This window comes from Scatophagus argus, chromosome 19 (assembly GCF_020382885.2).
Source record: "Scatophagus argus isolate fScaArg1 chromosome 19, fScaArg1.pri, whole genome shotgun sequence".
In the NCBI taxonomy this organism is placed as follows: Eukaryota; Metazoa; Chordata; class Actinopteri; family Scatophagidae; genus Scatophagus; species Scatophagus argus.
Genome location: NC_058511.1, coordinates 18,369,206 through 18,384,488, shown reverse-complemented (window position 1 = coordinate 18,384,488; position 15,283 = coordinate 18,369,206). Strand labels below are relative to the sequence as shown.

The 15,283-nt window shown below is 44.0% G+C and overlaps 2 protein-coding genes across 12 annotated transcripts in view; both read left to right on the top strand.

Moving 5' to 3' along the window:
• Positions 1-15,283, top strand: part of rev3l (REV3 like, DNA directed polymerase zeta catalytic subunit) — a 72,485-nt gene that overhangs the window by 7,628 nt on the left and 49,574 nt on the right. The window lies entirely within an intron of this gene.
• On the top strand, positions 2,685-8,740 carry LOC124050808. 10 transcript variants are annotated; one of them, XM_046373662.1, is made up of 3 exons: positions 2,686-7,801; positions 8,162-8,225; positions 8,410-8,740. In XM_046373662.1, exons 1-3 carry the CDS (start codon positions 3,563-3,565, stop codon positions 8,424-8,426), a joined length of 4,320 nt encoding a protein of 1,439 aa, XP_046229618.1. In that variant the 5' UTR covers positions 2,686-3,562; the 3' UTR covers positions 8,427-8,740. The 10 variants fall into 10 exon arrangements, 7 of the variants coding, with proteins under 7 accessions (XP_046229617.1, XP_046229618.1, XP_046229623.1 ...); XR_006841691.1 differs by having other exon boundaries at positions 2,693-3,529; positions 4,483-4,568; positions 7,733-8,740; XR_006841690.1 differs by having other exon boundaries at positions 2,693-4,568; positions 7,733-7,801; positions 8,162-8,740.

Here is a 15,283-nt window from a genome sequence, read left to right as displayed (position 1 = left end):
CTCATCTTACCCAAAGCAGGTTACTGTAATGTGGCTCTGTGTGGGCTAAACAGAGAAACCTGTATTGGCACGTGGTGTTGGGTCATTTCAGGTCCTCCGCTCAACGCCGGCCTCTTCCTCTGTCCTCCTGCACCATTGTCCCCACAGAGAGAAAGAGGAGGGGCTCGCTTTGTCTGCTGAGCTAGTGAGAGAGCGAGACTTCCCACTCTGTGTTCCCTCAGGGCCAGTGGCACTGCTGCAGGAGAACTCTGCAGTGTTTCAAGGCAGATTAAGACCTTGTTTAAAAAGAATGAAAGAATTTGGCAGGCTGAGGAAAGCTTGAATCGCTGCAGGGGGGGGACTAGCTTTGAACCTACCATGCTGTGCCATTCAGCATGGATGTTTATAAGGCGTGTGTGTGTGTGTGTGTGTGTGTGTGTGTGTGTGTGTGTGTGTGTGTGTGTGTGCGGGGGGTGTAAACAAAGTTATTAAGTTCTGGATATATCTGCAAATTAGGGTAGAGTAGCACTGTCTCCTTGTGTCTTGTTGTTACAGGATGGTACCAGTGTTTCTGCACATGAGCTTTATGATCAGAATCAGATTTATTGGCCAGCTATGTTTACACGTACAAGGAATTTGACTCCGGTTACACTTGCTTTCAGTACCTACACAGAGGGACATAAGACTGTAATGGAGGTAAAGATTTTTTTTTTAAGAAAGTACGATTAATGAATTATTGTTCAGTCGGGTTCCTAGGATGTATTGTTGTTTGGCTTTGACATGAAACCGGACTGCTTTGCTTGTTCATTTTAAAGCCCAAGATCAGACCTGATCAAAAGTGACGGAGTACATTAAACTACTAAAGTCAAACAATGATAACAAGAGTTGTAATGGTTCCAATCCAAGCTGTGGGAAAGTGTTTTTGCTTTTGATGCTTTTGATTCTGATTTTGATTGTGAACCACATTGTACCGAGAAATGTGGATATGTTCATGTGTGCAGTGTGTATTATTTACTGACCTTGTATAGCTCATTCAGTGTGATTGTGTAGTCAGATTTTGACTGCACCTAACTAGTCATGCACGTCACCTCTGTGTGGCATATGTTGTATTTGTGCAAGCTGAAACTAGAGCATTTACAGTTTCCACATCTTACTTGGCACTGGCCAGTGAGAATTTGCATCTGTCTGCATTAACCTCCATCTTTTCATTGACTTTATATGCTGTTTTCTATCTTGGAATCAACTCTGAAAATACAACGTGGGTATGGTGTATAGTGGTATTGGGGGCACTTTAAGTGTGTCTCTGGTAACCTCTAACTTGGCAACTGATTTTAGTCAGTTATATTGTTCTCTTTGTATGAGACCTATTAGTCATGAGTTATTGCTGAGAAATGTTAATCACATCTCCAATCACAATGCAATACAACAAATATGCTTTTGTCTTTTTATGATATCTGGATTTGACTAGATTTAGCTGTACAGCATATCTGTTTACATTTTGTACATTGTTTACCAATGCAAAGCTCCTTTTTCCCTTTTAAAAGCTGTAGACCAATATATAAACATCTTGCTGCCTGTTCTTTTTTTTAAATTTGAGAACCACAGCAGGCACCAAAGGGTTTTTTTTAATCATTTTTTAATTCCATTGCAGTGTACAGTCAGTTTGAGGGCAGGCTTATTAAAAATGGGAGGGGGGAGGGATATTCTGGAAGCCCGGTTCTAAAAATAGGTGTGTGTGTGAGAGAGAGAGAGAATGTTTTAATGCAATCTAGCCTGTGTCTGTGGAGAAAGCAGGCTAGTTGTTGTTGCTGCTTAACAGGCCATCAGCTCTTTCAAACTGTCTGTCTCCAGTAGTCTTCTATGAAAAGGCTTTACACATTTGGGAGATATTCTCCGACGACTAAAACCTTTTATTCCTCGAGGAGCTATGTCTAGACCTGCTCCGATTCTTTTTGCATCTGCTCTTAGTTCTTGGACCCTAATCTGCTCCAGTCACAGCAATATCTCAGCTGCAGTTTAGTGTTTCTTTGTGTCTTTCTGGCTGTCCCTGTGAGATTGAAAGTAGAGGGGTGGGAAAAGGGAGGGGAGGGCACGGGGAAGAAGAGAGAGAGGGAGAGAGAGCGAGCAAGCATTTGTGTGAGTCTCGCTCACCCACTGCACCAGCCGAGCTGCCGTCTCTACTTCTTGTGATGTGTGGCGGGGAGTGAAACACGCCGTGAATATCAAATTTCATCTGAGCTGAGGAAAGGAGGGCAGGCGGAGCTTGGAAATCTCTGCTGTAGTCTGGCGAGAGATCACCGCCCCTGATCAGAGTGCGAGTCTGGACTCACACAGCATCCTCTAGCATCGTGGCAACCACTCCGCTCTAACCACTTCTCCTCACGCTCATTGTGAAATCTGTAGCATCTGGATTTTTCTCAGCATTTCTGTTTTTGTCCCCCCTCAAGTGAAGATCTTTCTTTAGGGCAAGTCATTATATGTTGTCATCTCTCAGATTGGCCAGTCTCACTGATATTAATCTCCAGTAACTGAGGATCTGTTTAAATTGGAGACACACATTTTAATGCTAATTTCTCCTGTAATGAGTGGAGTTTTATGTAATGCATTACATAAGGGAGCACAGTGTGTTTGGCACTTGCCTTCTGTCATCTAACTAGCCTTAACCATTCACAGTTTATTTGTTTAGACTCTGGCTAGTGTGACGACCCCTCCACACCTCTAGTTGTGCTGTGGTCGCTCTTTATGTTCTGTTTTACAGGGGACATCTTTAGCTGATGAGCTGCACCTGGGCCCAGTGCAGTGCCTTTAAAAGGCCTCTGGTCTTCAGTCTGGCGCGCTCCTCCCTCCTTGGTCCACACGCGCCATGTGATTGCTGCGGTGTTGCAGGCTTTTGGTTTATCTTTTTGTTTATTTGGGTTTTTGCATCCATACATCTACCCATCACCATGCATGCCTACACTACTGATACTGATACTGATGATGGTTGTTATGATTTGGTGTTTTGTGATATTTTGTAATAAATTTAGCTTATTTGGAGTTATCCTCGTCTCTGCTCCCGTTTTTGGTTGCAGCCTTTGAGCCGGGTTGTAACAGATGGGGGCTCGAGTGTCGGGAGTAGTGTAAACGAGGGTAAGTGCTCTTAGTGTGTGTTTTTCAGTATGTCCGCTGGTTGTTTGAGGAGCAGTGGTTATAGCTCGTGGTAGTCGACTCAGAGGTTCGATGCAGGCGCCGGAAGTTACCGTTGTGCCCGTCCCTGTTAGGCTTTAGTGCGGAGTCCATTTGGAGTTCGTATGGGGGGTTGTGGTGTGAAAGTGGTTGGAGCAATAAGCTCGGGAGCACGGCCGAGACTGCAGGTGGGGTCGCCGAGTGTCGGTTGCTTTGCCGGGTCTGTGGTATTTGGTGCATAAGTACCCGCCGCAATTAGCGCCTGAAGACTAGGGGGGAGTTTAGCTAGTCTTCTGGTTAGGCAGTTAGGGGGACGGGGCCGCGGTGACGTCAAGGCTGTGTGTGTGTGGAGGATCGTCTGCGCTGAGCGGATTAGACGCATCAGGTGAGTGAATGTGTTAGGGGATGCGTTGTAGTTATGGCAAGTGTGGAGGAGTTTTTGAGAGCGCCGTCAGAGGAGCTGTTGGAGAGCTGCTCGCGTGAACAGTTAGTTCGTATTGCCGACTATTTTAGTTTAGATGTTGGTGATAAACGTATGAAGGATAATATTAAAAGCATTATAAAGGCTAATCTCGTTGATCGAGGTATGCTTGGATCTAAGAAACAGGCTGTTGATCTTGAGGTGGGTCAGGTGGATATGTCTGGCTGTGGCGAGGCAAGTTTAACTTTTGAGCAGAGGAGAGAGTTGTTGCTTTTGCAGACAGAGATGGAGAAGTTGGCACTTTTAAGGAAAGAGGCAGAAATTAAAAAAATGGAGATGGAGGAGCGCAGGTTAAGTTTTCCTGCTGGAACAGCTAGTCCAGTCTTAGGCTTGGGTAGATCAACCACTTCTTTTGATGTTGTTAGTAATTTGCGTCTACTTCCTCAGTTCAATGAGCGTGATCCAGATACATTTTTCTCGCTGTTTGAAAGAGTAGCGGAGAGTAGGGAGTGGTCGGATCCAGAGTGTACATTGTTGTTGCAATGTGTGCTGACGGGTAGAGCGCAGGAGGCCTACTCTGCTTTGACAGTGGCAGAAAGTAAAGCGTATTCAACAGTTAAAGCTGCTGTGTTAAAGGCTTATGAGTTAGTTCCAGAGGCCTACCGTAGGAAGTTTAGAGCTTGGGAGAAATCCACCAGTCAGAGTCATATGGAATTTGCCAGAGATTTAGTTACCTTTTTTAACCGGTGGTGCAATTCATTAAAAATAGATAGTTATGTTGCTCTGTGTGACTTGATTGTTTTGGAACAATTTAAAAATTCTGTCCCCAGCCACATCGCTGTATACATAAGTGAGCACAAGGTGAAGACTGCCACTGAGGCGGCTGCTTTGGCTGACGAGTATGTGCTGACACACAGGGGTGACCGAGTCTCCAGGATTTCAGAGGGGGGTGGTATGCGTCGTAATCCAGGTAGATGGGAGGAGAGGCCTCCACAACGCCCCGGTAAGTTTGAACATGCCCCACGAGGTCAGATGTGTTTTGATTCTTCAAAGATATGTAACTTCTGTAGGGGAAGAGGGCACTGGAAAGCTGATTGCCCAAAAGTTAATGCTAAAAGGGGAGTTGTTGGTCAGGCAAATTCAGCTGCTTGTGCAGTTTCTGTGGAACCTGTTTTTGCTTCACAGGCCAACCAGATGGATGTTGGAGAACCCAGTAATTTGGAAAAAACTGACTTTTCTGCCTTTGTGTCTGATGGCTGGGTCTCTCTGGGTAAAGGTAATGTCAGGGTCCCTGTTAAAATTTTGAGGGACACTGCAGCATGTGATTCATACATTTTGGACTCAGTGCTGCCATTTTCTGATAATTCCAATACTGGAGACTTTGTTTTAATGCGGGGGATGGGGATGAATGTTGTTCCTGTTCCTTTGCATTCTGTGGTTCTTAACTGTGGTTTGGTCCAGGGTGAGGTTGCTCTTGGTGTTCGACCTGCACTGCCTATTGAAGGAGTGGATGTTATCCTTGGAAACGGCCTGGCGGGTAGTCGAGTGTGGCCTGATAGGCCACCTCCTCCAATCGTGTCTTCGACACCTACTGTGTCTGTTGACCAGGATGAGAATGCTCAGTGTTTTCCGGAAGTGTTTGCAGCTTGTGCCGTGACACGAACTGGGAGTCGTGCCAAAGAAGAATTTAAGTTGAATGACGGAGAGGTGAGTGAGGCGGATATGGTTGTTGTCCCTGACTCACTGTTGTCTGTATCTCGCAGTGATCTGGTGGTGGAGCAGAGAGCTGATCCCTCCCTCAGACCATTGTTTGAGTTGGTCCTTGCCACTGAGGATGTGAACAGTGTTGCTGGTGGTTACCTGTTGCAGGGTGAACTTTTGGTGAGGAAATGGTTGCCACATGGGGAAGACTTTGTAGGTAAGCCAGTGTTTCAGACTGTGGTGCCTGCAAAATTTCGTGACGACATTCTTAAGACGGCGCATAATCAATTGGGACATTTAGGGGTGCGTAAAACTTACAATTACATCTTGCACTACTTTTTTTGGCCTCGTTTGAAGAAAGATGTGTCTCGTTACATAAGATTGTGTCACACATGTCAAATGACAGGGAAGCCTAATCAAAACATTAAATCTGCTCCATTGTGCCCCATTCCTGCCATTGGGCAACCTTTTGAGCACTTGATCATTGATTGCGTAGGACCTTTACCTCGTTCCAAAGCAGGAAGTAATTATTTGCTCACTGTAATGTGCCAAAGTACGCGATACCCGGCTGCATATCCATTACGTTCCATTACAACAAAATCAATAGTCAAAGCTCTGACGCAGTTTATTTCTATTTTTGGGATTCCAAAGGTGATCCAGAGTGATCAAGGATCAAACTTTTCATCCAAACTTTTTGCTCAGGTGTTGAAGCAATTAAAAATCCAACATAATTGGGCGTCTGCCTATCATCCACAGAGTCAGGGAGCTTTAGAGAGGTTTCACCAAACTCTGAAGTCATTGTTGCGGAGTTTTTGTGTTGAGTTAAACCAAGATTGGGAGGAAGGGTTGCCATGGTTGCTACTAGCTGCTAGGGAAGTATCACAGGAAAGTACGGGCTTTAGCCCCAATGAGCTTGTTTTTGGTCACACAGTGCGTGGGCCACTTACATTGGCTCATGATGGCGTTGCATTGTCTGAGCCACCGAGTAATCTTATAGATTATGTAAATGGTTTCCGTCATCGTTTATATTCGGCTGGGGAGATGGCTAAGGAGAAGTTGTTGAATGCCCAGACAAAAATGAAGCGGCTATATGATCGAAAAACTGAACAGCGTGAGTTTAGTCCAGGGGATCAGGTCCTGGCTTTGTTACCAGTGGTTCATTCTCCCTTCCAGGCTAGATTTACTGGTCCTTTTACTGTGTTGCGTCAGGTGTCTGAACAAAATTATCTGTTGTCTACACCAAAAAGCAGGAAATCCACCAGACTCTGTCATGTTAATTTGTTAAAGCCTTACTATTTTTCAGAGAACAAGTCTCCCTCCTCGATAGCAGCAGTGAGGAGCCAGTTTCCCACTGACGGTGATGACGGAGTGTTGGTGCCAGATGAAACTTTGCTGCATGGCAAACTGAAAAATTCTGAGACACTAGGCAAACTTGAATCCCTACTGAGTCATCTATCTGGAGAGAGATGTGCTGAGTTGTGTGCTTTAATTCATAGCTATTCCTGTTTATTTGGGGATACGCCTACTCAAACACATGTTATAGAGCATGATATAGATGTTGGCGATGCACAGCCCATTCGCCAGCGTTTTTATCGCGTATCTGAAGAGAAGCACAAACTAATGGAAACAGAAATTAAATACATGCTTGAAAATGGCATTGCCCAGCATTCATCTTCAAGTTGGGCTTCACCTTGCTTACTTGTTGAAAAGTCTGACAAGAGTCCTAGGTTTTGTACAGATTTTCGGAAAGTAAATGCAGTTACCAAACCAGATGCATATCCCTTGCCACGGGTAGAGGACTGTATTGACCAGGTTGGATCTGCGCAATTTGTCAGTAAATTTGATCTGTTGAAGGGCTATTGGCAAGTCCCTCTATCTGAAAGAGCGAAAGAAATTTCTGCATTTATTACTCCATCTGGTTTGTTTTCTTATACAGTTATGAGTTTTGGTCTTCGAAATGCTCCTGCGACATTCCAGCGCCTTATGAATATAGTGCTTTCAGGTTTGGAAGGATGTGCTGTGTATCTTGATGATGTTGTGATTTATAGCAACACCTGGGAGGAACACCTGGCCCGTATTAAGGAGTTATTTGACCGTCTGAGGGAGGCACGACTCACAGTGAACCTGGCTAAGTGTGAGTTTGCCAAGGCTACAGTCACCTACCTTGGCAAAGTTGTAGGGCAGGGAAAGGTGTGTGCAGTTCAAGCTAAAGTCAGGGCAATTGAGGACTTTCCAGTGCCCACCACTAAGAAAGAGCTACAACGTTTCCTTGGTTTAGTTGGGTACTATCGCAATTTTTGCAGAAATTTCTCAACTGTGATAGCTCCCCTGACTGATTTGTTAAAGGGTAAAGTCCGTTTCATCTGGTCTGAATCTTGTCAACTGGCTTTTGATAATGTAAAGGCTATTCTGTGCTCGCCTCCTGTTCTTGCAGCCCCTCGCATGGGACTACCTTTTACTTTACAGGTGGATGCCAGTGATGTGGGGGCTGGCGCAGTGTTGTTGCAGGCTGGGGATGATGGAATGGATCGTCCCGTGAGTTTTTATTCCAAAAAGTTCAATGCCTATCAGTTAAACTATTCTGTGATTGAGAAAGAGACTCTCGCTCTCATTTGGGCTTTGCAGCACTTTGATGTTTATGTTGGCTCCAGTATTCCTTTGACTGTTTACACGGATCATAACCCTATCACATTTCTGAATTCAGTACGCTGCCCAAATCGCAGGTTGATGCGGTGGATGTTGTACTTGCAAGCCTACTGCCTGGATATCTGTCACATCAGAGGCTCAGAGAATATTGTGGCTGATGCTTTGTCCAGAGCACCCCTTCCTTAGAGTGTTTGACTGTTTATCTCTTCGCTCTACTGTGTCTTGTTCTGTTCCTCTTGACTGCTTCAGGCGCCGGAGCTGCTGAGGGATCTGGACATGGCTAGTTGTTTGACTGGAGAACAACTTACCAGTGGTATGAAGTACTTCAGACATTCATGAAAGCAAATTATGAATGTAAAATTTGTAATTTTCTTTAGTTGATTTACATATAGAGCTGTAGGTGTTCCTACTGGAACCCCTTTCTTATGGGGGAGGGTGTGACGACCCCTCCACACCTCTAGTTGTGCTGTGGTCGCTCTTTATGTTCTGTTTTACAGGGGACATCTTTAGCTGATGAGCTGCACCTGGGCCCAGTGCAGTGCCTTTAAAAGGCCTCTGGTCTTCAGTCTGGCGCGCTCCTCCCTCCTTGGTCCACACGCGCCATGTGATTGCTGCGGTGTTGCAGGCTTTTGGTTTATCTTTTTGTTTATTTGGGTTTTTGCATCCATACATCTACCCATCACCATGCATGCCTACACTACTGATACTGATACTGATGATGGTTGTTATGATTTGGTGTTTTGTGATATTTTGTAATAAATTTAGCTTATTTGGAGTTATCCTCGTCTCTGCTCCCGTTTTTGGTTGCAGCCTTTGAGCCGGGTTGTAACACTAGACAGTCGATGAGTTGCTGGAAATACACTTGTTTTCTGGATACCACTCTCATGTCTGTGCTTTGAAGGCCCTAGAACGTAGTGTCTTCCTATGAAACCTAACATGAACACAGTATATTTTGCAAGACCTTAGGGGGGAAAAGTGATGTCAGGAACATTAAATGGTCCATTGTGTAGGATTTATTGCCATCAATCATGTTGGTTACAAATTGCAACCACCTGAGCTACCCTTGTCTCACCCTCTGCTATGTTGGCTGCCAAAACATGATCAGCCTTCTCTTAAGTCAATGTTTGGCTTGTCCATACCGACTGTGCAATGCAATACAGTGATACTAAGTTTGAGATGATTATAAACTAAGGAAAACATTATTATGAATACTATAGTCATAATACACTTCTGATAGAATTGCTGAAATGTGATTCTTGTCCTTTTAACTGCTCCAATCACCACTGCTGTAACTACACAGATAAGACGTCCGCTACATTAGCATCATGCCTGTACAGAGACCATTACCAAAGCCCCAGTTAGTGATGCTGCACAGAGGTGCTGGCCTGATGGTTGTTTGTCAAGAAAGCAAAATATTCTTTCAAGACTTGACTAGCGCCTTGTGATCAGCGTCATGACAGAGATGTTGGTGTGCTTTCAGTGCCCCACTGTGTGTCTGAATGAGAGTACCCTCGTGTATGTGTGAGTAGCTGCAGGCACCCTGAGGATTTTCCCTCTGCTCGTCACAGTTTTGGCCTCTCTCTGTTCTCTCTCTCTCTCTCTCTCTCTCTCTCTCTCTCTCTCTCTGCTGTACTCAGCCTCCACTCCTCCTCCCCACTTTTTCCTAATGTCCTCCACGTTTTTTTTGTTTTCCTCGAAATGCCATTCCAGTTTTGAGGGGTTTTCACTTGCTCTCCTTGAATCAAAGCAGCACTTCCTTTAATCTCTCTCCACCCCACCCCACCCCCTCCTGGTCCTGCTCCTCCTTGCTCCCTCCTGCCCTCAGATTGTCCCAGAAAGCTCTCCAAAGAAGAGCTGCTGCAAAGAGGGAGTGTTTACAACTGGAGTTAGTATGGCCTTTGCCCCTCGCCCCCCTTGCTGTCTTCCACAACTCAAAGCTCCACACACACGCACACACACACACACACACTCTTAAAATCCCCCCCTTGCACACCCACCTCCCCTTTTTAAACTGGTAGCCGCACACACTTGCATGCCTGAAGATTAAGATGGTGGCAGTTGCTAATGAGGGCATAGAGGTAAATTGGACAGCACTTCTGTGAGGTTGCTGTGGTCCTGGGTTTATTCATTCTCGACTTAAAAGTTTGTCTCTTAAGCCTTTCTGCTGGGATAACAAGCAGGCTCCAACCTTGATGTATTTCTTGGAGAACTGTTTAATCATTTTCAAAAAGCCGAATCAGTTTTCATAAGGAGCAAAGTTTCTCTGTCTGAAGGAGTTCATGAAGAGCCTCTCTGCAGGACATGCAGTCAGTACTCTGGATTTACCAGTCTCACTTCTTCTCACCTGCACACACATGATGATTTTATTGGTCAGACTTTTTGGTTCGACCTAATAGTGCATAGTGGAGTGACCAAAGAAGGTACTCTTTTGTTAAGTTTAAGTGCCCATTTCATGGGATCTTTTGACATTGAAGTGATTCCAGTGCAGCAACACTTCAATGTTGAAAATGTAATACCAGCTCTGTAGACATTAAAGAAGGGCCTGCCACCATAATTGGTTGCTCTGGTGACCTGGAGTACAGCCTTGATGCTGTCATAGTGATCACAGTTCTCATTTTAAAATGCATAAATCAGCTCGCCCCGACAACGATGATAATGCGTGTGGCTCGCTGGTTGTTGTTGAGGCCTTTGAGGGAGAATCATTATGATAATCACATGGCAATGCTACATTTTTGATGATTCTGGTGCACAGTGACTTTCCTTTTGAGCGTGGTATTTGCAGTGGTTGGTGTGATGGGCTGTATGAAGAATTAAAAAAATGAAATAAATGAAACAGTGCATAGGAGATTACATGCAGTTTTCATATCTATTCTGTGTGTCAGAGCTAAATTGGATTTCACTCCTCCTCTCTTGTACAGAAGGGCAATTTCATTTTTTCCCTTTACATGTTGATGCAGCTTAATTAAATTATACTCGTTCTTCCAGCCTTTCTCTCCCACTAAACCTCACTGCGTCTGCACTACTCTCTTCTCCCTTGTTGCTGTCTTTCCTCCCTCCTCCCTTTTCCTCCTCCTTCTCCTTTGTGGCCCGCTGCAGGGCTCATCACTGTATGTGCCGCCTGTCCTAGACCTGCCCTGCTCCTGCCCTCAGGCTGTGGTTGGCCTACATGGCCTCCATTGATGCTCCCTGTATTTATGTGCAGTGCTCAGGCCCAACAGATCTGCTTTTTGCCCTCCCCCTCTGCTCTGAGGAAAAGTTCAGCTGAGGTTATGTGGGAATAAAGTGTCCTAGTTCACAGGGTTCTTCCTGTAAACTCTCAGCTTGCTAATTACACTCTCACTACTCTGTTCAGCTCCTCTCTCTCTCTACCATTGCTGTCTCTCTGGTCTGGACTCTTGTCTTTTCTTGTTTTTTCCTTTCTTCCTCTTTTCTGCTCTTCTCACTCTGCCCTCTTTGTTTTGTTTTTTTTTTGTTTTTTCACACTGTGGTAGAATCAGATTTTTTTGTTCTTCTCTCCAGACCTATCGATTGTTTCGATTCAAATTGTGCTCACGTTTTAAGTGTCAAAAACAAAAAGCATGACACGTCAAGATTACAGAACAAATAGCACTGTCACCTCCTAGCTGTGCTGCTAGCAAGAGGGTTCCAGGTTTGAATCCCAGTCTGGGTCCTTCTGTGTGGAGTTTGCATGTTCTCCCTGTGCCTGCGTGGGTTTTCTCCAGGTACTCCGGCTTCCTCCCACAATCCCAAAAACATGTACATTAGGTTAATTGGCTACTCTAAATTGCCCCTAGGTGAAAGTGTGAGAGTGTGTGGTTGTTTGTCTTTGTGTGTTGGCCCTGCGATTGACTGGCGACCAGTCCAGGGTGAACCCCGCCTCTCGCCCGTAGTCAGCTGGGATAGGCTCCAGCCCCCCCGCGACCCTGACGGATAAGCGGTATAGAAAATGGATGGATGGGTTACTCTACATTGCATGTGTGCGAGCGTGGTTGTCTGTCTTTGGGTGTCAGCCCTGTGATTGACTGGTGACCAGTCTAGAGTGTACCCCGCCTCTTGCCTGTAGTCAGCTGGGATAGGCTCCCCACAGCTCTGACGGGTAAGCGGTATAGAACATGGATGGGTGGATATCTGGCACATTTTGGTATTTTGTGTGTACCCTAATATTACAGCTCTATTGTTTCTTTTTTTTTAATGGATGATTTTGTCTCTTCATTTTCTTTTTTGGCATTTTCTTTCTTCCATTGTTCAGTTTCAAATTGAATCGATGGGAATTGATGGGTAACAAGAACAAGGTGGTGGATTCAAACTGCGACACACTAATGTTTAGGTTTAAAACTGTACTTACCTATTATTTTCATAATTGAGAGTATTTGAATAGGAATACTTTTAAGTGAGATTGGCGTTAGGCAAGGTCTCTTTTAAAAATCAACAATGAAACTTCCATACGCAGAGAGATGTTTTCCTTATTTTGCATACACTCATTGAACACCTGTCAGTATAACACTAGTATTCAACAGTACTACAAAGTGTTTTTTTATTGCTGATTTCCCTTCATTTTCAAGTTGTGGTCAACACACAGCATTGGCTCTTGGTGTGTTTTGAGCAAGAAGATTTGAATCAAGAGTTTTTGTTACCTTTTTTCAACATTATGCTGTTGTCTCATCCTTTTTAACAAAGTTTTTACATGCACATTTAAACCGAGCATGAGATGAGTGGATAGGACCTTAAGCAGTTTCTTCACTCCTTTCTCTGTGCTCACTTTTTGCACTTGTAGTAATCAGGTCGGGTTTCACACCAGTAATGGAGGGACAGTGAACAGGCAAGTGTCAGAACAGGTGGTACCTCCTAGAGCACCACTTTCTCCTTACCTTTTTCTCAGATGTCAGATTTGAATAGCACTGCCATAAAGCCTTTGTTTGTTACACAAGACGTGTTTCATACAAGTTTGACTCTGAGCCCACAGGAGATCTGTGAGTCACGAGGAAACCGTTTACATTTGTCTCTTTCTCAGCCCTCTTCCTCCGTCTCTGCATTGACTATGAGTGATTCATATCTTGTCTGCCCTTCCTCTGACTCCTGCTCAGGTGACTTCGAAACAAAAAAGGCTTTGATCTCTTTGACAAGATCACATTTTTTCATCTACTTTTTCTTTTATCCCAGCAGAGTTGACTGAGCATGTATGCTCTTTGTCAGCACTGATCTGTTTTACTCATTTTGCTCTCCCTCACTTGAGTCTGATAATTTCGCAGCCACGAGCTTGTACTATTGGCTGCTCATCAGCTCTGCTGGAATGAATGCCTTGCTGGAAGGACCATGAAAATGGTTTTAATCAGCAGGTGAGTATTAAAGAATGCAAAATTCATACTTCATTAAGGCTGTGTATTGGCAACAGTTTGGCAATGCAATGTGTATCATGAAACAGGCACTAAATATATTGTGATTTTTATAGTATCATAGTGTAAAGAACACACCACTATATGCATAAAATCTGAGTATCTGCCGTGGAGGTTGGAGAAGCTTGTGATCGGAGGGTCACCGGTTTGATTCCCCCAGCGGACAGGCAGGAAAAATTTGGGTGTGGTGGAGTGATTAATGCGAAAAAGGCCCCCCCCCCTTCATTAGCCGGCTGATGTGCCCTTGAGCAAGGCACTTAACCCCCCAATATGCTCCCCAGGCGCTTGTTGCTGCCCACTGCTCCTGTGTGTGTTTCACTGCATGTAATTTGCCGGGTGTTGCATGTGTGTGTTCAACTAAGGATGGGTCAAATGCAGAAGACGAATTCAGTGTGTGTATGTAAAAATATATATACTGTCAATAAAGCTGATTCTTCTTCTTCTTCTTCTTCTTCTTCTTCTTCTTCTTCTTCTTCTATGGGGGAATAAACACAAGCAGTCAGACAACTTTTATCAGAACCTGTGGTTAGTCTAATTAGCATAATTGTTACCCAAACTATGCATTGTAGACAACCATCAACCTAGTGAACCTTCTTACTACCTGCGCTGTTATTTCAGATTTCATCAAAATTCACACAAAGTATAATCACCATCCCAATGATAACTTCCATCTAATAGTAAAATGGGCTCAGAGTTCTTGTGGGAGCTGGGCAGAGATTGGGTATGTGAACAGCAGTAGCGGCAAGTGACAGCAAAGTATAAGCACAGGGAAGGGTGTGTTGTACATATGTTGCATTATTTTGCAAGAGTTTGTCATGTGAGAACAGTAAGGAACTTGGTCCCATCCTGAGTTTAGAACTTGTTTAATTCCACAGCTGCCATCTGCACATCTAGAAGTGCTCAGATATCATTCTTCTTTCTTTGTTAGACTCTGATACTCATGCAGGTCATATCTCCCTCTCTGAACACACACACACACACACACACTGCATTGTGCATGGTGATGAATATGAGCAATGCAGTTTGATGCACAGAGATGGGGTTTTCGCTCTGTGGGACGTTGTTGACATCCTCCCAGACTTCCATTTGTCTGTCACTGTGTCCCAAGCTTCCCTCCAGTGCGAAGTTTTGTGTGAGCTGACTTCACTGAGGTGGAGAACGTCTGACTCACACACAGGATGAATAGTAACCTTGGTAACAGTGAATCTGGTGGGGACCAGTTCAGGTTGGACCATGTTCCTGTTGCTTCACAGCTCTTTCTGAAAATTCTCAGTCTTCAGACAGATGAGAGATTACTTGATTGGATTGGACATGTTGCACAAGTGTTTGTAGTTTATTTTTTCACATCGCTCTTTTTGATCCACAGTCCTTGTCAGACATGTTCCACAGCAGCAAGTTTGTCTGACCAAATGATTTTAAAAGATGACAACTTCTCCTACAAATGGTATGTGAATTAAAAGTCAAATTTATCACAGTTTAATACAGAGCTGTTAGTTAATTATAATTAAACAAGTTGTTTATTGAAACAAAAAGTATTTGCTGCCTCACTAAAAAGCACCGAAAGGCTGTATTCTCACTTTGTAAAAGTAGAAAATTACCTTCCCAAAACGGAAATCATATGGTCAAAAATGTATCACAACATACCGTTTTATAAATGAACCTGGTCTGCAAACCACATTCTCCAAAGGTAAGAGAGCATGTTTGTTTTGTACCAACCATAGCAAAATTTCTTAAATTTTATTACCATTCCCACTCAAATCCCGACTGTTATTGTAACATCTGTCAAAATATTTGCAGTTTTGATTTTTTTTTTTTTTATTTTAATGGAACATATTAATCACATTGAAATATAATATCAAATTAGACATGAGAAGAGGTTTTCTCTCAAAGCCTCCCCATTCTGACATTGTGGGTTCTTGATGTTAAAACTTATTCCAAAAGAGTAGAACTGTTTTTCTCCCATTATTCTCCTTTTTTT